The sequence below is a fragment of the Schistosoma haematobium genome, chromosome 1, assembly GCF_000699445.3.
Source record: "Schistosoma haematobium chromosome 1, whole genome shotgun sequence".
NCBI classification, from domain to species: Eukaryota; Metazoa; Platyhelminthes; class Trematoda; order Strigeidida; family Schistosomatidae; genus Schistosoma; species Schistosoma haematobium.
In genome coordinates, this window is record NC_067196.1 from 48289156 (window position 1) to 48313634 (window position 24479).

Consider the following 24479-nt stretch of genomic DNA (forward strand, 5'->3'; position numbering starts at 1 on the left):
CTAAAAGATCGCATACCAGAATAGGCTAAACCTCTGAGTAAACCAGAAATCAGAAGGCGACTGAAGGTTGTAGCGAGATATACTTGTTGGCGATCTCATGGTATCGAAGGAATACCGAGATCATCCCAAAGGAGTACAAGCGGAACTACTGAGCAAACGTAAGTTCGTGCAAAGTCACAATCAACGGAAGGAAAATGTCCTTAGTACAGTTAATCAGACAAGTACAGTAGAAAAATCACCGTACAATTGGTTATAATAATAATTGTTTCCATTACACTAATCGCGTTGTCTCGGTAAAAGTAGGTCACTACATGAGCCCCCCGCTAGAAAGGGTTTACAATTTCGATATGTAGCAGTTTCGTTCCTGGGACTGCTCGGGAAACGTGAGATTGTAGGTCGAGAGGGTTGGCATAGAAGGGAGCGATCGTCGATCCTCGGGTTGCCACCGAAGGTCTTTTACGTAGAACGGTACCAGGAGAAGCGTGCTGTATTTGTTGCTCGAGTTAGCGTACCACACCAGAGTGGTTTGTACCCATGATCTGAGGATTGCTTTCGAAGTGGTGAGGACCAGAAAACGCTGCAGACGTAGGACGGAACCACGTTAAGCCAAGGAACCAGAAGCGACCATAACAACCAAGTGCGAGACCAAATATATGCCAAACATATTAGGAACCAGAACATCGACTGAGTGCATTGAAATGAGCGTGGGTGGCCAGGCCAGCTTTCACCAAAATTGACTGAAGTTGAAGGTACCAAATGGACGATGGTTGGAGGCAAGGGCTCAGAATACAAAAAACGCTGAAAAAAGAGAAAAGGTGTAGCATGCATGTAGTATGGGTATATAGTCCTATACCGTATCCCCTGATGATTGTACGGTTAGTCGCGAAAGCGTACGGGTAACCGTACTCGGCGACCGGAACGTGAGACGGTAGTCTCGTTCGTACTTCGTGAGCCTGTAATCTCACCCGAAGTTAAGGGCGGCGTAGTCTGCTGATCTGGGCATGAGACTGAAGTCTCGTCCGTAGATGATGCATATGACACGCGCTGTCGACTGGGACGTGAGAATGAGGTCTGTGATGTATCTAGCGTGGGATCCGAGGTAGATGTAATGATCCCGCTAGTAGTTTTGATGGGTCTAGCATTTAGTCTCAACTTATCAGGTAGGGCACCGTCATAGACATGTGCTGGTTTCAGACGATCAATCGTGACGACCTCGACGCGGCCATGTCGATCAACCTTGGAGGTCTTTTCGTGACGAGCGATCACGTGAAAAGGGCCTTCGTAAGGCTGTTGCAAAGGTTTGCGTACCGAATCTACTCGTATGAAAACATGTGAACAGGTAGATAACTCTCTAGGGAGGGCGACCTGTCGGTGTTGTGTTCGAGTTGACACCGGAGGCAGTGTTCACATAAATGCAGACAGTCGTTGGACGTAGTCTTATTTACCGAAATCAGGTCTGCTCCGTGGTGTGAAGAATTCCCCGGGCAGACGCAATGTCGTGCCGTATATCAGTTCAGCGGCGGAACATTGGATATCTGCCTTCAAACTCGTTCTGATGCTTAAGAGAACAAGCGGTTGTCGTTTTCGTGTGCTCGTAGAGCACTTTCAAGTTGGCAATGAAACCGTTCAACTTAACCATTTGGTGCTGAGTGGTAGACGGTTATGCGTATGTGTATGCATTCCGTACCATGCAGCCGGGTCAGCGAGGAGAATAGTTAATAGGGGAAATTTTCTCGAATAAAGCGTGGAATTTACCGTCATGCGAATAAAAAGTGACAAGGATTCGGTACACGTACATGGGAGTCTATTATATTAATACTATTCTTATCGTTATCCGTCATGTCGCGTATATTATATATTGGATTCGTAATGAAGTACTACATGCAATATACATTACTATATTTTCCAATGATCAGTATTATGTAAATGAAGAGGCTAATAACTAACCATCAGGTCTTTCCGTCGATTGTACCGTTGTTTTAATGGTAGCATATTAAATTTGCTCATCATGTTGGTTATAATTAAGGTTGATTCGGTAACAAGTTACTAACTCATGTATTCACAAATGGGCTACACTATTTTCTGCAGCATTTGGTGATATTAATATGTCACCCATAGTGAAATAGGAGAAGCGTGGTTCACACCTCTTTTAATATTAAGCTACCCTTTAATTTTTCAGTATATTCAGATTAATTAACGTCAGTAAATAGAATCATATTCCTAACCACAGTTTGCCTTTGATTTCCGCAGTCCTGATAAACATTTTCTTCAGCAAGACTATAATTTATGAATGAACCAATCAGATTTTCGATAGCAGGTCTTAGATTCTGGCGCGAAATTCATTTACCTATTTGGCTAAATAGAGTCTTGGCATTATAGCTGGTGTCAGTTCGTGATGAAAAGCTTTAAATCTAATTCCTAACCCTAACTATCAACTGTAAATCATAATCCTTATTCTTTAAACTGCTTTATAACTCTCATTTAGCCCTAATAAGTAAGTAGATACTCTCAAGGTCACTTCAGCATCGCCCAAAGGTCGTCCATAAATTATAGTCTCACGCATTTTTCTATTCCATTGCGTAAAGATACTGTTATATCCTAGTGAAGATTATATTACAAGTAACGTCTGAGACCTATTAATGGACTCATATTATTTATATATTCTTATGGTATAAATATTCAGTAACTAGATTACGTATATCTATATTCCCCTTGTTATAAGCTTTATTTTGACCTATATATTATTATTGTACGATTTACTGTTCTTAAGCTACGTTCAGTTAATTGATTACTGCCTCCCACGTTCACAGCCACTTTTTGGCTTTATTGTGTACAAATGTTATTTCCTATTTTATGGTACGCTGCGGTCTGTTTGTTTGATATATAAACCCAGTATGTTTGAAATATATTATTCGGATAGTCGAAGGTGGTATTGGTGTTCTGAACTCAACTGGACGGGCTAGGAGAACATTGGACCAACGAGAACGCTAGGCTGCTCATACCGCTCGAACGTCATTGATTTGGCACCGTGCTAAGATTGTATAAGTCGTATTTCGATTGGCGGGTGAATCATGTGATAAAATGCCGGACATAAAGACACAACAGATACCTAAGAGAAACATAAAACCTCTTGACCATTACACTAATTTTACAGATTAACCACTAATCAGAACAACATAATATATGTATGTTATACATGTATGTATTTCTTTTTTTGATAAAGCCAAGAAAATAGGAAACAAAATTTTTATGTATAAAAAAAACAGAAAATAATGCGGAAAAGAAATCAAAATTTTATGTTTAAGTGTATCGATAAAAAGCAATGATGACAATAATAATAGTCGTATTAGTACTAAAAAAAATTGAATGAGTTTAAGAAAATGAACAATAGAATGCCATTACTTCAATGTATTCATTTTGGAATGTTTCTAAAAGCATTAATAATAAAAAAGAATAGATGAATGCTTATATGTTGTTGTTGTTGTTTAAATGACAGTAAAGTTGAAAAAAGAAACTGAATTCCATTAGAAATCCTAAAAGAGTTCATGTGATAATGATAATAATGATAATGACACAAGGCGTACAATAAATGCGACAGCCAATAAAATACCAAAAAGAAATTACAGATAATAAAAAAAGATAAAAACAAACCAAATAACTGGTTTATACTTTAATGCTTATAATGTACATATTCTTGTACAATATGATGATAGTAAACAATGATATTGAAATTGATATATGTATAATATGTAATGAAGACAAGTAGTGTTAGTTACATGTTACTTTAAGTATTTCATTTTTAATTTTACAAATGCATGTGCATACATATGCTTGAATAGAATAAATGAAAACTTGTGGTATATAAAAGATTGAATAGATGGAAATAATTTGTAGATCTTTATTGTTTTGTTTTTTGTTGTTGTTTTTTTGGAAAGTAAAAAAGAACAGTCTCATTGACATGATTAGACCAAGTAAATAATGACTGGATAAATATCAAATCATTTGATTAGAATGTATCAGTTGATTAGACTGAATTAAAGTTTATATTGACTTTATATGATAATTTGAATGAATAATAAAGTAACCAATATATGTCAGTATTATTCCATTTGAAAACTTTTTTCTCGCTCTAGATTTCTAATTTAACAAATTTTTCAGCTCCACATGATTCAGGGGATCGTGTAGATGATAAACAAAATGATGTATTTCTCTGGGAAAAAAAAGGAAGAAGATTTGTGTTTTATTAATGCTTCATTTCTTATAGATTTCATATTCATAACCGTAATGTTAACATATAAGCGAGAACTTCCAATGGTTATATACATAATAATAACATACATTGTTCCTGTGATAAGTACCGAAATTCTCAATAGTAGTTAATAGAAGATTTAGAAAATTAGTTACATAATAGCATCTATTAAACAATGAAAGTCAGAAAAACTTAAATGAGAGATTGGTTTTCTTACTATAATCAAATAAGATTAGATTTCAGAGTGTTAACAAGGCGGATGATAAACGCTTGAATTTTTCCTTCAACTTCTTCCGAATAGTTATTTTACAGTTTAAAATCTGTTACTAGTACATTTAGAATTCTAAATGAATGTTAGGGCTAGGAGGATTTCTGGGGAAGCTATTATGACTTACTCAATAAGCAACTTAAGTTAAATTTCATTTGATAAATACCATGAAGAAAAAAATTTAGGCTCATTACCTGTTTATCTTCTTATCAATTTAATTCATAACTCATAACACAGTATTTAAAGAAAAAATTGCTATTGTATATACTGTTCGGTCATTAAATTATGAGCAACTGTTAATATCTCAGTCACGACTACAGTATATCAGTGGTAACTTCTTAAGCTGTAATACTCCACGATGTGGATTCGAATCTCACAAGAAACACCACTTTCCTCAAGATTACAGGGTGGCTATTGTTTATGAAAGTCAAATAGGAAGAAGTCTAATTTCAGGGTTTCCTTCTGACAACCTTAACATCTCGATTATGAACTGGATTGATCTAACAAACGTCTCCAATGGAATCTATGTAGTTTAAATCAGTTATAAGGAAATAATACTGTATACAAACTAGTTTATTACGATTGAGAGACCACTTATTTACGATACAAGGTTCGATTAAGATAACAAATAATTTTACCTTCGATACATCAAATACCAATCCATCTGATGCCGTTTAGTCTTGATGCTGTTTGTAAGCAGTCTGTATTTGGTTTTATATTTACGCTTCATATTCGTCAAGGCTTACTCACAAGATCTATTCATGATTAATATAAGAAATATTTTCCCAACTGTGGGAGTTAACGATATTTGTTTTAAGTTATACAACTAACGATGAGATTCATTGAATCACCGACCGTCTGAAAGCCAGTTCATTTAATCCTATTAGGATTATTTCACAAAAATGTAACCAAATCTCTATCCAGTTATGTTATTATCGACTGGATACACACATGATTTAAACATTCATATAAAAACATCAACTCACTAAATGCTTAGTTAGTATAGAATGAACACCATCTGGTTCATCATAACATTTCTTTTTATTGTCCAGACAATTATGTAACAATTCTTCTGACAATAAAAGTGATTCAGATAAATTAGTATGATTTGTTAACTGATAGTTACATAATGTGGAATTTTGTGACATACTTCGATGATTTAAATTCGATGGTATACTAGGTCGTGATAATGAGTCAATTAAAGTGGAATTTTGATTTGTCATATCATTTGATTGATTAGCATTAGTACAGTCTATAACATTATTATTACTTCCATTACTATTATTATCAGCATTAGCATTGGAATTAGTAAGATTAAAGTAGGCTGTAGTATAAAAATTTGATGTATTAAAATCATGACCAAAATTTGTTGTCCCTATTGTTCCTGTATCCGCTACTGTTGTTGTTGTCGTTGGTGTTATTTGAGGAAGGAGACATGTATTAAGCGTTAATGATTTATTGTTCATTGTATTTTCAGAAATCAGTGCAGTTGTTGTAAATGCTGATGAATGATTATCATTTGTATCAGATATAGAAGTCGAATTATTCATACCTTGATGAAGATGAATTTGATGATTATGCTGTGATTGGACATGTGCAGAATGTATATGGTGTGAATGAATGTGATGATGTTGATGAACTGGTGAGGATGATGAAAGTGACTGAGGTAAGTGTTGAACTAGTCCATAAGGATCAATTAATTCTGATACAACATGTAGAGTACTACTATTATTGTTATTGCCTATGATCAGTCCGTGGTGAGTTGATTCGTATAACTGATCCGTATGAGATGTTTGACCAGTTCTTAAATCAGAATCTGTTTCATATGACCAATTTGTATCAACAGCATTTGGTGTATTATAAATAAACCCACGATTACCGATATTATTTATAGACGTAGCAGTTGTAGTAGTAGACGTAGTAGTATTTGTACTAGTAGATGATAAAATATACGCAGCCATATTTTGCATTATATTTGTTTGATGATTAGACAAATTACGTGGTAAATTTGAATTCATCAATTCACTACCTACTGATCCATTCATATTAGATGAATTAAAGTAGTCTTGATTTAATATATTAACTGGTTCATCTAGATTTCCTGTACCGTTAAATCCCATAGCACCAGTAGATAACGTAGAATTCGGCTGTGAATCAGTAGAATCACCGCTAAAGTGATAAGTTTGTTGATACATGTTCAATAAATTAATCCTTTCACGTCTGTAATAAACAAAAAAAACAAAAGTCAAAGTGACTTATTATTTTAAAAACAAAAATCATTCTTATGAGTTCTTTCATATTTTTATTTCCCTCTTAAAATATATTTCGGATATCAACCAAAATAATTCCTGTTACTTTCTGAAGTTTAGTAGAAATGTACATATTTGACTGATTTAACAGTTTATATAATATTTCAAAGACTCTTTTTTTTAGTTGAAAATAGAAAAGGCTTTCAATAGTCATTGCTTTCTAACAGGATGAACACTAGCATAACGTTGAGTTTACACCAAAGTAGTACTGCTGTGCAACTGTAAATTGTGATTTATCGGAGCAATTGAAATGAAAAAGATAAGAATATTACGTCGCTAATAACCGTTACATTGTTAAGAAACTTTTAATCATTCAATAACGTAATATTTTTCTAACCTGTACCACGACTCCATCACATGATTACAAATTTATCTAATAGTACCCTCAAACTAAAATAATTGGATGAAACCACAAATAAATGTTTCATTTCATAATGAGATAACCGTTTACAAGAATTCGTTTAACGGATGCATTACTTACAGATTCAGGTCACTTATAACACCAACCATGTTACTTATATTTAAGCTCATTGAGTTTAACAGTCCGGTCGATTTGCTATCATATATATATATATATGCTCAGTATATACGTGGATATTTGAGTGCACATGACAAGCTTAATTACATTGACTACAAAGGTGAAGTATGAAAAGTCTTGTTAATTTGAGGTCACAGAAAAGTCTTAGTTTACCGAAACTACATTCACTAAGCATTAACATTTAGATCATGTATGATTCATACCATCGCTAATAATATTACTAGCAAAACCAACACTAATGTTTATTATACTACCTATATACATACTGTCTGTATTGCAAACATTTGCTTATGTTTGTTAGGTTATTCTCTATTCATTTTTAACATTGAAATTGTTTACTTACTATGGATGTATTGTTTTGTTCTTATTTCAAAGATGAAAATCATCCATCAGTATCATTACTAAAAGCAATCCTGTGGTCCTATATTTGGTTCAGTACAATTCATTTCAACTTTAGTCTAATGATATACAATTAGTCACTGAAATCTATTTTGTGCATACTTAAAATATATCCCGATGAGTATATAAAAATGACAAGACACAATCAATTGTTTTGAATACAATTTAAGCTTAATAATTAGACATCAAACTGTCTAGCTAATTTTGTGTTTTATATTACATTTTTAATCTCTGTGTCTATTATTAAGACTGAGTTTTTCGGAAAAATTTAAACTTCCAATAGTAGTCAATATTTCATTTTCTACTATAACTAACTTTTCTTTCACTAATCTCTTTGTGTTAGTTCTGTCAACATCATCTCAACGTGCAGATGTGGGATAGGAACTTGGACCGATGTATATTCGTGTCAGATCCTTCTTTGCTTGTTACTAACTAAATGAACGACAAACTCACTCACATAAAAGCTAAGTATCACAAAGAAACAGTGTTATATTATCTTTTCGATGTTTACGCAAGATTTGTGTTTACACAGCTTGCGTTGTTGAAAACAAAACGGTTTTTCAGTCATTCTCTAAACAATTTCAGTCTATGATTAAAACTTTTTTCCAAACTAAGTGTATTTTCAGAGACGCCTTCATGAATATTGATTTTACGTAATATACACCGAAAACACTGTTTCGAAGGATAACCGCTGCTCTAACTAGGCTTTCCAAAACCTCTGGGAAATTTATCACTATTTCTTGTCTTTTTGTTTTATTGGTCAGGATCTGTGTCAAAAATTTATTTCTTACAGCTGTTTGAGTTGATTGAACTATAGATAAGTTTGTGTCTGTTAACAAACCTTTCGGCCGAAATGTTCTCTGGCCTCAGATAATATCTTTGTGTTTTCGTAACTTTAAATATGAAGGCAGATTTATTTAAACATTGGAAAATTTCACTTAAGAACACTTGTCGCTAATATTATGGTAGGTTTTATACACTGCTCTGTCCAAAAATTCAAATCTACCTAGTTGTGACAGGTTAAAAGAACATGATCAGCCTTCATAGACATCCATCAATATAATACCTGTCTACTTATTCACTAATTCTATTTACTTGCCGATATTTTGATTTTCGTTTATATTCATGAATTCAATTTTAGAGCGGAACATTAACATTCTTTCTATACATACAGAATAATAATGTTTTATATATATATATATATATATATATATATATATATATATATATATATATATACATATATATATAACTTACACTAGAGCAGCTAGGTGTGACTCCGTTTTAAGCCAATGATTCAGAGTGCTTCCAATTACGGCACGATTATACGAGTGTGAATAATTTCCAGATACTGTAGGGTAGTATCGACTCTCTGAAGTATCTGATCGTTTTTCTGTAGTATTTTTACCTACCATCATATTAGTATTCACGTTATTTGTAATGTTTAATGATGAGGTATGATTATTAATGTTAGTGTCACTTTTGGTTTCTTTTCTGTTGTTTAAATCATTTGTTAAGGGTGATTGTTTCATTGTCATGTGATATTGTTGATTATGATGATGATAATGATGTTTAGCTAGTGCATATATCCATGCACGTAACAAACCATAACGTACACTCGATAATGTTTCGACAGCCCCAGGTAAATTTGTTGGAACTAATAAGAGATTGTATGATTCTCCATTGAAGTGAATTGTATTCTGTCCATAACCATCATAATCATTTTCTTGTCCATAATAATCAAATATGTCGTCAAATCCATTCGGTTCACTTGGACACTTCTCATCATTTATTAAATATTCATTATTTGGTGATAACCAGCTATGTTCACGTAACACATTGGTATCTTTTTCATAATTTACCCCATTATTATTTTGAATGCTGGCATTAGTTATATTATTTATATTACATACTGATGATGGTCTTTGATTTGAACGTATGCGTTTGACTTGTCGATCATTACGATCGTCTGGAAATAAAGGGAATAGCTCGAAATAACTTTTGAAGGATGTTATCTATTTCTATCATTAGGTATTATGAAAAAGTACTAACAAACATCACTGTAATTTTGTTATGATATGTTGTTAGTTACTTTGATTTACTGGCAAACAACCACAGGAATCTATACAGTTTGTTGCAGGAAATTCCGAAAAGATCTAGTGTGGCTACCTTCTATCTACAGTAAAAAGCTATATTTATTGTGATCAATCAAAACATACGGAAATAACTCAGTTGATTAAGGTAATAATTTTTTGACACATTATTACGAAAGTTTCAGTTGGAATAACTAAGAACAAGCCAATAATGGAATACTTAAGTAGAGTTGTATCCTTTAAACTTAATTTTTGATTGATCAGTATTTCAAGTTCAAGCTGGCTATGACAATCGATGCAAATTTAAGTTCACTTATGTTTCAATAAACAAACAGTTTGGGAATTCAAATGTTTAGGAAAGATTTGGTCCAAACACAAACGATAAGAAGTAGGAATGATCTAATAGTGTGTTTTATGGATAACTAAGGTAAATTAAATACTAAAAAAATAACTTTTTTAAATAGTGATTATACTCAAAATTTGTTATATCCTTAGCACCGGTTAAACAGTAAAGTAAATGATTTGTACGGCTACGAATTATGATGCAAATTTTCATTAGCTCCTGACCCACAGTACTTACGAATCTTAATTAACTAACCGACAAAGAATCGCTCAATTCGACGTTGATATTTCACTATCAAACTGATATCTTCTACATTTCCTTATGAGAATCCACCTAGATGTTTATTGTATGAAAATTATAAATAGCTATAACTGTTAGTGTTCCGAAAGGTTAACTTCACTTTTCATGCATATGAGTTTAATTGGTAATTTGTAATGGTTTAATAGTTACTTCAAATGATAATACTGTTTTTATTTCTCAGTAGTATAAACTAATCTATAAAAATTGAGACTAAACAAATTCACTTACTTGATTCCTTCCTGCGTTTACCTAATGAAGGAGTACCAATTACTAAGGAATCTCCAGTACGTCTTTCGTTATTCTCTTTATCTCGTTTAGGACATGCGCAACTACGAAATTTGATGCACTGACGTCCAAGTACTTCACAATGTCCCTTACTTGGATCAGACCTGTTTTATCAAAAAGAAACAAGAAATGTTTTCATTGAAATGTTTGTGCTTACAAGAAGTAGGAGAAGAATAGTTATACTCTAGGATGATCATGCATAGATTAGATGAGAAGCAAGAGATGATGACGTATATACACTATAGGTTTAACTGTAACTATCGACTTAACTTTCTGACTAAATAGACGTATCCTACTGATAGAAAACATAGCTTAATTTTCTGTGGGACAGGTATCTATATTTATGAGTGAGCTGTTCATATATTTCCGATTTGCTCAGCCGATAAAAGCTCACCAGTCACTTTTCGTTTTCTCACTCAAATAGCTGGTTTGAACGTGCATATAAGAAGCGTATGTATCACTATTCGAATCTCATGTTCACGGAACTTAGCAGGCTGACAGTAATTTTCTGATAAAAAAGGTCTATCAACCTTTTGATCTTATATACTTTATATGTTAATATTTCCTCTAACTATTCAACAGGCTACATGATAATAATAATTTCAACAATCATTTCCAATTTTCTTGATATGTTTGATAATCGCACTCAGTTTATTTTTTTTAACTTTCAACAAAAAATCTTTCGAAATTTACCTCACTATTTCCATGGTAGTTTATTCAAAAAGTCTATTTACACAATATATACTTTGGTCTGAAGCCACTAATATAAAGCCAATCTAATTATTTATTTTAGAGTACCGCACACTTGTGACTGTATGTATAATGTAAGAGCTACTGGAATGCTTGAAGGTAGTCTTCTCTGAGTAGGTTTACTTTTAAAAATTAATTGATGATTACAACCAACACACTTAAAATCAAGAAACATACTACTTGTTTCCAGTAATTTCTAATAAGAATTAAGTTGTACTTTCCAATTATTATGACAGGAATATCCAAACATAATACGGTTATGAGATTTTTAACACAAAATAAACTTGTTATTAAGATGACTATAGTGCACACTTAAATTGCTTTGTTTAATCTAATCGCTGATCACGATCGATGTTGACTAACTTGTAAACCTATAGACAACTAATATCAGGTGTCATCAATAAATAGTTTATCTCGCTTCTGAGAATATACTCACTTGTTTAAACGAGCAGGAAAGTGAACTCCATAATCTATTAGACTTGGTTAGAATAGACTAGATAATTTTGAGGATTGCATCGATTCCTAAGGGTTTGATTATCTTTTTTAATTACTTGGTAATTTTTAAAATATAGCAAAGTCTACTAGACTTCTGCTTTTGAACTTGCTTGTAAAGTTTTCACAGTAATTATGTCGATTAAAAATGTTCTATGACATTAGATTTTTTGTAAACCTTTTAAACATTACAGATTATCATGTATGATAGTCTTATCGCTTTACACTTTCATGAAACCAATGTTATTTAGTTTTATTAACTGATGATTTTGTTCAGTTAATAAATGTTATTTCTGTTTAAATGCATCAACATTCAAACGACTACTCAACATCTGATTCATTCACCCGCAAGAATAAACTTTCTCAAAGTATGTCATGTCTAGGTTCTTTTGTTTTATTCTAGAAATTTATTTACTTTTTTAATCTGTAGACAACGTAAACTAATCTATTCTGCTACTAAAGACTTATGATTGTGACTCTAGTTTTTTTAACGAATACCCCCGTGACCAGACAAATTGACTCTTTCATCACTTTCTCTATCTCTATATCTTTCTTTTATTATTCAAACTAAATTCTTATATGAATAGTATTATATCTTTATGGTTGTTGTTATTGTTATTTTTACTATATTTGTTAGCGATTTCACTAACCTATAAGTTAGTTCAGGTCACGTCTGGTCACTACATGGTCTAATCGTTTTGGACATAGGACAAAATGAGATTTAAGATGGAAATAAATAAATACGTATACCCATGAATAGTATATAAAATGATAAATTTGTATATGATTCTGAAATGACCTTAGTTACTAAGTAATTTCAATACAGCATAAGTACATAATATGCTTATTGTATTTTTTCAGTTTGTACAGTATATAAGTAAGAGTATGTAACACCCCTCTCACTACCTTACAAATGTACATATCGTCACCTCTCTCGCTTCCAGGGGGTATATATATCCACATTCAGAAAAGCAAAAATATAGACACACTTTTACTTCAAACGTATATGGTAATTTTGTTCTAATAAAAGATTTTAAAACATGCTGAAGCATGTCAATGTAAAATTGACAAACCAAAACCATTATCATCTATTCTATTGTTATTGTCTTCATCAATTTTTTTTCAATTCACTGTAGATGTGGAGATATATATTTTTTTTTCAATAAATACGAACGTCTTTATATTTATTTAGTATAAATGATATCTTTCTATATATTGAGGAATAAAAGAACATTAGGTTTACTGGTCATAGATTTATTCACTTTCGTTATAGCTGATAATTAAACTTCTTATCTAGTTCATTTATATTTGCATTCAATATTGCATCAAAAACACATCCAGCGTGATATTCATATATTAAAATCCATTGAATATACAATACATTACACTAACTATGTATTAATAACAAAAAATAGAGATCACAAATAGTATCATTTATGGAATCACCGAAAACCAGGAAGTGTTGAACGTTCTTTGTTTTCTCTTATTAAACCCATTTTTACTTTATCAAACTTGATAAGATCAATACATCTGTAAAGCATTTATATACTTAATATACACAAATCCCTATTTGTTAAATTTTAGATGATCAGTTTATAGTACTAAAACAAGAGTTGTATTAAAATGTTTGAAGTTAACAGATTATTAAAATCACTAAAGTGATAAATATAACTCATTAGCTGATTCTAAAGATAAGCACTTTGATAATTGTTATATTTCAATAAATTAATATACACTTACCCAGTTATTAAACGTTCTAAAGTTATGATTAAGAAGAGTGGTTTCTTGTTCCCTTGACCACCATTATATAGACAACTATTGAAACACATAAATTTTCCATTGAACTGACTATATTCACATCCTTCTGTAGTTAAAAAAAGAGTATACAATATAGAGGGTGATAATTAATTGGTTTTTTAATCTAGTGTAATCACTACAATTACAGCTATTGGCTTCATTTAACAATTTTAATTTTATCATACAACAAATTCAGTTACACTATTTGAGTTATTAAGTAAGAACATACATGTTTAAGTAAAGATGACAAGTGAAGTAAAAAATATAAAAACACAATACATTTAAATTCTGACACAATCTCAATTAATTTGACTTGAATTTGAACAAGAAAATGAATCTTTTAAAAGATGCACTATTTCACAATACTTTTATTATTTTTACACGAAAAATCAAATGAGTATGAATGATAGAAGTGGAAAGGTTTTTTTAAACTACTAATTACCTTTAGGTGTTTCATATGGTAAAGTAACGCATAATCGTTCTGTTATTGGATCAAAAAAGTATTCAGCTAATGAATTACCAACCATTACTATACTGTAACGACCCATTCCAGTAGTTGGAATCGCCATAAAATCTTCAAAACATCTGAATAGAGAAATAATAAAAGTGATATGAGAAAAATTTATTTACACATTATGGATAAAAACTATATATTCAATATTAATTTCTTATAGATTCTAACAGCTTCTTAAATATACTTAGAAATTTGAAAACAATCTGAATAAAATGTCTATGAATATTCAAATATTTCATAGTACAAGGAATGTGTTGAAATGAAATTAATTGAAGAATGTTTTCTTGTTGGTTTGAGAAATGACGAGTAGGCAGTTATCACATCTTTCTTTGCAATCCATCTATATACTTGATGATAACCTTTAACAAGATCAAAATTGAACCGTTTGGATATTATGGGGAACGATATTTTGGAACTACTCAACAATAACTGATATTTATTATATCTTTTAGCTGGTAGAAAACACTCAGTTCGATTCTCAACGAAAACAATAGCATTAATTTTTAGATACAATTGATTGACGGGTGTCGTATGTGACGAAATGTCCGTTTTAGACTTTATTTTTAGTCATTACTAAAAATTAACACTTGACTTTACTGATCCATATTCTTTTAAAGTATTGAAAATTTAACAGCTGATGCTATTCTATTTATTTCCTGATTCTTGACTGAATTACAAACAAACCATAGAAAATTATCCTTACTTTAAAATTATTTGCTTATTAGACAAATAAAAGCGATACGATACTATTATAGAGTTTATTTGGAAGGGGGAATCATTTGTCTGTTATGAATATATTTATGGATAGAAGTGAATATTTATGACAAAGTAGGTAATGGATAGAAAAGAAAAAATTTTCTGCCTTTATTTTTCTTCCTCTCAAAAATTATAGACTTAGAAAACTGTAGAAGTGAATTTTATTAGAAGAATAGTCAAATGTTCCGAATGGATAGAAAAATAACCGATAATATTAGGGAAATTTTCCACAAAAATGGATATAGAACGAAAGAAAACTTACGCTTTTATAAGGAACAAAAACAAATTTTGGTTTGAATTTAGAATTCTGGAGTACAAGGCTTTTTAATAGTGATTGTCAGTGATTTATATTTATTTTTAAGGTAAATTTTTACTATGAAATGATGTCAAAGTGACGTTGACAACCAGAAAGAACTCGGTATCTCTCCTGATCAAGTTTTGAACTCCACATGAGTGTGTCAACCCGCAAACCCATCTGAGATTAAACCCAGGAAGTTTAGGACTCTCGGCAGACCCGATATCATTAGATGAGTCGGGATTCAATATTTTACACACCTAAACTATCTTAATTTGTGAACAAAACAATATTACTTATTTATTACATTCTTCCTTTGATATTAGTGTACATGTAACTATCTATACACGTGTACACACTACTGAAATATAATTTTTAATAATCTATTTAAATAAGCTAATTTGTGAGTGAGAAAATATTCCGAATGTATTTGTTATATATTTGTCAGATAGTGTAAGGAATAGAAGACCAGTTTGCCTAGACTAAAATGGAAACAGCACTTTATTGGATTAACTTTTACTAAAAAATATCAAGTCAAAGATTCTCAACTTAATAAGAAACATCATAACATAATTCCTTAACTTTACAAATCAACCAACTAGCTCAGAGAAATTAAAATTATAACTGGGAGCCAACAAACACAGAAAATTTGTTCGTTATGAATATCAGCGAATCTGGTTCTTAGTGTAACAAATTAAAACCACGTCTCAGTAACAATTAAAATGAAACAGTCATCAATATTAGAATAAGTTCACAAAAATTACAATGATTTTTGTTTTCACTAATGAAAGTTAAGAAGCTTACCTCTGGATTACTTCCTGTTGTTTGTCTGATGCCCCATAAACTGGTGTTAAACGAATGAATGAACCTTCTGGGGGTTTACGTTGACACCAATAGGATAATGTCCACCATGTAGGTGTTTTCTTCGCATACAAATTTGTCCATCCTTGTTCATCTTTAAAATACTACAGTCCAATAGTAAATATAAAGAAGAATGAGATTTAGGATAGTTTATTTATCACTGAAGTGAGGACAGTACAATAATAAATACAAACATTTTCCCCAGGCTAGCTAGCCAATGTTTTCAATTATATAGAAAACATCTTGTTATCAGTAGTAAAAAGTAACAGCTCCAACTCTGGGAATTATCAGAGTCTGAAAACAACTCCATACATAATAAGATAATATTCAGAAACATTTGTCGAACAGTAACATTAAAACAGTTCTAGCTAAATTGTGTGTTTATACATTTTTACTCGTCGTGCATAGTGCCAAAATGAATACTTGATTACTAAATTATCCAGTTAACATACTTCTACAGCGAATATACTTCTTATCACAAGTGAGTATAACAGCTTAAATGACTCAGTTAAGAAGCCTGTGTAATCCAAAAGTGCATCCTAAAACAATGAAATAATAAGTAAATGATTTATAAAGCTTTAATTGGTTAGATATACAGTTTACTTACAAAAAATGCAGTACTCGGTTTTGTTTCACTTGCTTCATAAGTATCACCACATAATGGTCGATAAAGATCGAAACCATAAAAACCAGGAAATGATTCTCTATAGTTTAATAAAATGAATGTTATATGAACGTTAGGATGATAAAATATATCGAATATCATCAAATAATACAGAAAATGAACAAAGTAAGCAAAGTATCATTCAGATAATTTATTCTTAATCTATAAACGATTATTATTCTCAACTGCTTTCGTTTAATGAATTACTGAAAATATGAGAGAATAAAATAGCAGTAACATTGTAGCTTCGAGTCTTACAGTAGAAGTCCTTGAATTCCTAGGTAATACATTTTACTGTTAGAGCAGAATCCTTGATTATCATTGAAATCTCTCCTGGTTTTCAATGATTCATTAGCTTAAACAACAACACTACAAATTTTAAAACTAACAGTTGGAGTATATTTCACTCTACAGGCTGAAGTGATGATTCCCATGATTAAACGTTCATTTATTTCACGAAAAAAAATTTTCAAAAATTATTTCATTTTACCTTTGAGTGAAATTGATACAGAATTTTGTAACTATTAGAATTGTACTACTAATAGTAGTAAGTAACATTTTCGTAACAAGAAATTAAAATGATTAATCATCTACTGAGTTCACCTTGATCTTATTCATTGTTTAGTTTTATTTATTCTATCAAGTTATTGTTAATCTAACAAAGATCAAGAATATATCTTTACAAATGTCATTTACATAGACTAAATGGGAACAGCTTTACTCTGATTACTAATATGTGATTAAGTGTTACTCATTTTTTCTAGCGATAACTAAATTAGAAACAAAACGAAATATTAATTTTCTACGTAACTCCTAAATCTTTTGATAAGTCTAACATTTTGTTTAGTCAATTTTTGACAAAAAAAATTCTGGTAAGAATATTCCATTCTATACATCATTGCTGTTTACTGACAAGCACATAAGTGTAAAAAAAAACAATAATACACACACAAGTAACCCATGTATACACAAATATCAAAAAAAATTTTTGCATTCACAACTGGAAAGTTTATAGTATATGAAGAATCAAAACAACTAAGATGAATCACTTCCAACTATTATTTCATTATCAATATTGCCGTCAACACTATTATTAAATCAACACTTTATCGTCTGAGTTATTGTTATTAATCTCTTAGTTAATTCAGTGAATTAAATTTCATTTTTATCAGTTTATTATTACTATGACTATGGTCTTTCACTGAGTCTTTCTTGTTTTGTTTATATAGCTTACTACAAATAAGAGTACCACGCCCCAAATTTGTATATCATTTGATATTTATAGACATATGTACCAAACATTTAAAGTATATATATATATATATATATATATATATACATATATACATATATATATATATATGATTAAGTTAGATACAGTAATTTACAGAAGCTACCTATCATGTAAAATGAATATAAAATTGTTTATTTTACTATATGAAAAAGATATGAAGAATACCTTTTTACTTTTCAATGATTAACTAGGCAAAACAACATAATCTGATATAGTAATGTTGAGGTTTTTATCATAAATTTCAAATCTACTGGTTAAATTAACTGGTGTATTAGTGACATAAAATTTAAGAAACAGTACCGTATACAATTTAATCCAATAGGGAATAAATGAACTATTTAATAGAATTATTCGGTTCGATAATTCTTGTGGATTTTCTACTTTAACTAGGGTTCAGATATAAAAATAGATACTGGCTTAGAATATAATGTATATATCTCAGATATCACAGTTAACTTATCTTAGTAACCTGATTAGTCTTTTGATTTTTTAAATGAAGGCTCAGAAACTAACTATTATCAATTATGCTTACATTATTAAGGTTGTTCGCTCTCAATAAACATTTTCAAACACATAGGCAACAAATCTTTTGCTGCATTGATATTGTTTCGTTCATTTAAAGCATATAAATTCTGGTACTATGGAGCTCCAAAAAATAATTCACCATACAGAAGAAGTAAAGATATTGTAAAGAAACAAAGAAGGGGAAGGTGCCTCAATTAGTAAAAGAATGAACAAGCTACATTCCCAAACAACTAAAGAAAACTATTGATGTCGTTAGACTAAAATGAAGATGAATCTTCTTATCGACAATATAATTTACATTATTCGTATTTTTAGTTAACTTTTACACATACAGATCAATGATGAAATAGAGGATTATTGTGTTATTTAATAAAGCTATCAAAAAATAAATAAAAAAGAGTATCGGATGTAAATTACGTGGTAGCCCTAGAAGTAATAAGAAATAATAACCTATAAAGAAATAAAAACAGAAATTCTCACTTGGTGAGTATAAGGAAAGTGAAGAAAAGTTAGATGAATGATTATAACAACGTGTTAAATTATAAGCGGTGCTAAGACTATAGTGAAACAAAAATTGGCTAATTCTCATTAGAACACACCTTTTACCAAAGGTTCAACACAAAGAGTGTATACAAGCATCAGTTTCTGCCAGTTTTTCAAAAGTACTTTGCATTTATAAGGTTCTTAGCAAATCTAATGTGTGAAGACACTTATTGACATCTGATTAAGTACGATTTAGATAACGTATGTATTACTGTACATTGTACTCTACAGCTTTGAAAATCATAAATATACTCATTCACTGCAGGAAGCAAAATCGATAAACCCTAAATGATGTTTGTGTAATCTATACAAAGATTATTTTATTTAACACCAAAATCTTATGTGGAGGAAACGTTTGATGCATGTTAAAATTTAAAGAGTTTACTAATTGAGTGATTTATTACTCATGTGAAAAAGTACATCGTTCCAAGTAATTCAAATAATTAGTCAACCATAAATAACTTGAAACCCGTCTCAAGTATCCATTGGTTGAAGCTCTCAAAATTTACATGACCATAATATAAAGAAATTAAGTAAATTAGACGTAAAACAGTAAACGAAATGATAGAAGTAGTAGTAGAAAATTAATAAAATGAATTTAGCGTAAAAGAAACGAGTAAATCAAGTAAGTCAAAACTAAAGTACAAAACTATGCCCAAAATTTTAACAGAGATAATAAATATATCTGGGCTACTGTGAGTAACACATTTAAACAAGCATGGCTAAATGTTTAGGATTTCCAGTACCTTAGAAACATGTAGTATATAGTAGATATTCCCATCATGTTATATTCTCCTTCATATTGTGATTATAATTGTTAAGTTTTATACACAAAACAAGTCGAATCATTCTAAAAACTAGTTTGCATAAACAATTGGGTAACTATTGTTATTGATATTATGACTTAGTAAATAAAGCATCAGAAAATACAAACTTTTTTCGATTATTTGGTGTAGATTTCCGTTCTAAATCTTCTGGCTTATGATGTGAATTTCCAGACTAAACATTTTGCTAAACAAGAGCATCGATTAACAAACGATATGTGAATGATGTTTAAGAGAGATACTGTACACTGCAAAAGTTGTCATTCAAAATATCGCTTTACAAACTGAGTCATTCTTAACACAAATTATCATGAACACGTGGTTAACAAGTAAGGAGACATCTAAATCTTAAGATTTACTATCTCAGAGCTCTTCGCTAGTGGCTATTATTTTAAAACAGTGGAGGTTTTTAACAATTTAAATCATGAACTGATCCACATAAACCACCACTTGAAACCTGGAAGCACGGAATGGCCGTTTCTACCTGGCATATGATTCCTCCGAGCTGCGCATCTATGACCTCGATCCGGGAATCGAACCCAGGATCTTCGGTCTCACCTTATCATCCATATCCATCATTATTTCAATAAGCTTCAATGAACATTTCTTGGTATATAAGATACAGATAAAGATTATTAAATTTTGCAAGTAATATAATTAAATGATACTTAACTGTGGTTATGAATGGAATTTAAAACCTCACATGGTCAAGAAGCAATCAATCAAAAATGGATTGATTCTACAAAACGTTTGCAATTTTATTCATCATAAAAAAGATATATTACTTCGACTACAAGGCACCATGAAAATGTAAATGATGGAAATATCCCAATGAATTAATCAAGTTGACTATGTATTGAAGGAATACTGTATTAAGTATAGTAACTCAAGTTAGTTTTATCGATGTTTAGGCTACGTAAATAAAATATCGAAGCCGAAAAAGATGTTTCACTTCTGCAGCTTTTAAGGTGTTAAAGATGGAAGTTAGACATTAACACCGTTGAATGCCGGCTCAGTAGTCTGGAGGTTAAGCGTTTGCACGCGAGATCGAAGGTTCTGTGTTCGAATCCCGTGCGCGGGATCGTGGACGCGTACTATTGAGGAATCCAGTACTAGGACGAAACGACCGTTCAGTGCTTCCAGGTTTTCAATAGTGCTTCAGGTTACATCGACTCATGAATTTAGCTACAAATAATTTATCACAATAAATTCGGATACAGATGGAACCTACATAAATTTTATCACTGAATAATGTTCTCTGATGTTTGGTTTGTTCAACTAAAATATACGTGTAATTTACCCACAAGTATACGAATTCCCCTTGTTTCATAAGTCAGAGAGAAAGGTTCAACTTCAGTAGGAAAAATAAAATTCTTATCATTTCTACTGGATATATTGTTGTAGTTTGATAATTCAGATTATAATTTATATTTTGCATATTGATCCAACTTGTTACTCTACATAAGATAATCAATGTGGACAGTTATGGGTCCTGAATTTGTTAAAACATATTTCAGAAAGACCAGGATGATAATAAATCACAGTTGTTACTTATTACAATCCACCTAACCTGTACCACGTAAAATACTTTATATACACAATATTAAGAATATTCAACTAAGAATTAGTTCGTATCCAATTTCTCAACTCATTGATTATTGTTATTCTTTTGTATTAATTGTCGAAATGTAAATGATGAAGTTATCAATTGCATTTTCTAAATCTTAGTGCAATTATCTAACCTTCAAATAATATGTTCTCAAGCAGACACGAAATCTAAAATAAAGAAAGCCAATTATCATGTCTTATTTATTAATGCAACAAAGAGCAAAATGCACAACTTCAATGGATTTATCAAAACCGAACTTTTGCCAAAAAGACTAGTATGTGTTGAGTCTTACTGATGACGGATAGGATCTAAATTGACATTGAAATAATCTCCCTGTGTATAACTTAGTTTGTTGTTTACATATTAACAGTTAAAAATATTACATTGTTAAATTTCAGCTTTATATCACTCAAAAATGGAGATAGTTCAAACGTAAGCAAATTTATGTGAAATAAATCCATGACCATGGATAAAGTGTTACTTACAGAACAGGTATATCGTCAGTGTATAGCTTTTTCGGTGGGAATGCTGAATCTAGATCTGTATCCGGACGAGGACCAATACTTGTAGTAGTCAAACTGTTTCCGTTTTCCAGATCGTGATATGTATTTGGGCTGATTTTAAAACGATGCTGTGTACCATACATGGTAAGTGTTGAACCATTCGGTGAAGTACAGTTTGAACTAGAATTCTATACATAAAAAGGCAATCGATTAAGGTGTCCCACATGACAATTAGACAATAAATGCGAATGAATATTTATTACTAATTGCCTAGTTAGTTTTTCCCAGTTAAGTTTCATTAGGAATCAGTGATTCAAAACCAGAAAAAAAAATATCAGCAAATAACCTTGTAAGTCATGATAGTTAACTTTAGATTGGTGACCAATAACTACGTAAAAAACTACTGATAGTCTTCAGTTGAAAATAATCACCCAATAAGTGGATTGTATGCAAGTAGTTTAGAGTAGATTACAGTAATCTACATCAGTTACTTATAATGCTGGCTGAAGCTTTAATGACGAGAAGTATAGGTTCCCTAAAATTCTGAAAAATATCAATTGAATACATATGTGGATTATTGAGAATAGACAGTTACTCAAACTGTAGTAGATAAGGTAGAATTTGAATGTGCCACTGAATAGTCAAAGCTTAATAACTTTAACTATAAATCAAATCATTCAAGTTCAGTATTAGATATACTTGTTTAAATTAACTATATATTATTATAGGATCAACAATAGTTCACGTTCAATCATTCTGATAACGTCAAACATAATTTAATGAACAGACAGCGTGTTAATCTACACTCATTATCTCAAAACCCTTACAAAATTTATTTTTTACCAGTACTTATATTTCTTATCTAACCGATTTTGTAAATCACTAACTAAAGCAATAAATCTTTCTTAATTCCTCGGAATTATTTCATTTTTGATGGGATAGGAAAACGATGATACCTTGGGATTACTATCTAATGACTTATAATTACGTTTTTGTTTATACATATTACCTGAGTAAAAAATATTTTGTGGTCAGTATAAATAGGTAGTGTAGATAAACCTTGAATTCACTTACTATCGACTTATCTAGATCAAAATTACTGTCAGGAAATTTTGAAAATTTTGTTCGATATACGTCTACTTGATATTAGCCACGAATCATTTTACACTTGTGATATAATACGTATACTTTTATATACACATTTTGAAACCATTGAGCGTTAAATAATGCTCCTAAAGTTGCTAAAAACTTATAGTACATTAGTGTATGCAGACAAGTAAACATATTTATAAGATGAGTTCTAACTCATTCGAGAATAAACATTAAAAAATCATACGAATTTTTGGAATTCATATTTTATATAATAGTAGATTATGTCATTTCGAGTTAAATAGATAATTTGACATCTTGATTGAACACGACGTATACCCTACTGGTATCCCATACATTATTATTATTTGAACGATGCTTCACAACATTTACTACATATACTAGTAAGCAAATACTAATCTTTATAAGATTAGGCATACATAATTGTTTAACAATATACATTATATATTAAACAGTTAATTAACTTACCAAATTATCTGCTAAATTAGTACAATCTGTAGTTGATAGTTCATTGGTATTACTGTTTGAATTGCTTTTGTGATTAGTGATAAGCATACTGTGATTATTAATTGTGCTACTAGTATTATTATTACTAGAATTATTACTGGTATTATGTTTATGTATATACTGTACATTTGATAAATTTGTATAATCATCTATACTATCAGAGATTACATTTACCGAATGACATTGGACAGAGTCTGTTTCATTCATTAGTAATGTAATATTCATTATTTTTTTTGCTCAGTTATTTTTATAAAGATAAACGGAGTTTTTTCGTATCCTTGTTTTTTTTTTATATTCCACTCACTACACGGATTGCAATACTACTATTAGCATTGACGATAGTAATTTATATTATATCCACCTTCTGAACATAAGATGAATTTATCGTCCTTTCAGTGTTCAGATTAAATTACAACTGAGAACTATGACAAATAGTAAATTAATAACCATAATCGTATTGGAAAGAATCGGTTGTTGGTAAGATATGGTTGGTGGTGGTGTGGTTGACTGAAATGGACTAAGGCAACAAGAAGGTTCATATATATATATATATATATATATATATATATATATATATATATATATATATATAGTGACGTATTTCATATTCTTCTTCACACACATACATTATTTCTATATGACCTATGGACA

General features: G+C 30.7%; 1 protein-coding gene across 1 annotated transcript; it reads right to left on the minus strand.

Moving 5' to 3' along the window:
* Window positions 1-3433: 3433 nt before the first annotated feature.
* On the minus strand, window positions 3434-24361 carry TP63 (Tumor protein 63). The gene is made up of 10 exons (XM_051208898.1): window positions 23790-24361; window positions 22194-22399; window positions 16857-16953; window positions 16193-16353; window positions 14266-14408; window positions 13767-13890; window positions 10728-10888; window positions 9021-9732; window positions 5504-6737; window positions 3434-4210 (listed from the first exon to the last, which is right to left on the minus strand). Exons 1-10 carry the CDS (start codon window positions 24051-24053, stop codon window positions 4130-4132), a joined length of 3183 nt encoding a protein of 1060 aa, XP_051074305.1. The 5' UTR covers window positions 24054-24361; the 3' UTR covers window positions 3434-4129.
* Window positions 24362-24479: the final 118 nt, after the last annotated feature.

Coding starts and splice junctions, on each gene's coding strand:
- TP63 (XM_051208898.1), bottom strand. CDS start 24,053: ATGAATATTACATTACTAATGAATGAAACAGACTCTGTCCAATGTCAT. Junction 22,400..23,789: donor CTAATTTAGCAGATAATTTG/GTAAGTTAATTA, acceptor TTTTATGTATAG/AATTCTAGTTCAAACTGTAC. Junction 4,211..5,503: donor CTATACTAACTAAGCATTTA/GTGAGTTGATGT, acceptor TTTTTTTCCCAG/AGAAATACATCATTTTGTTT.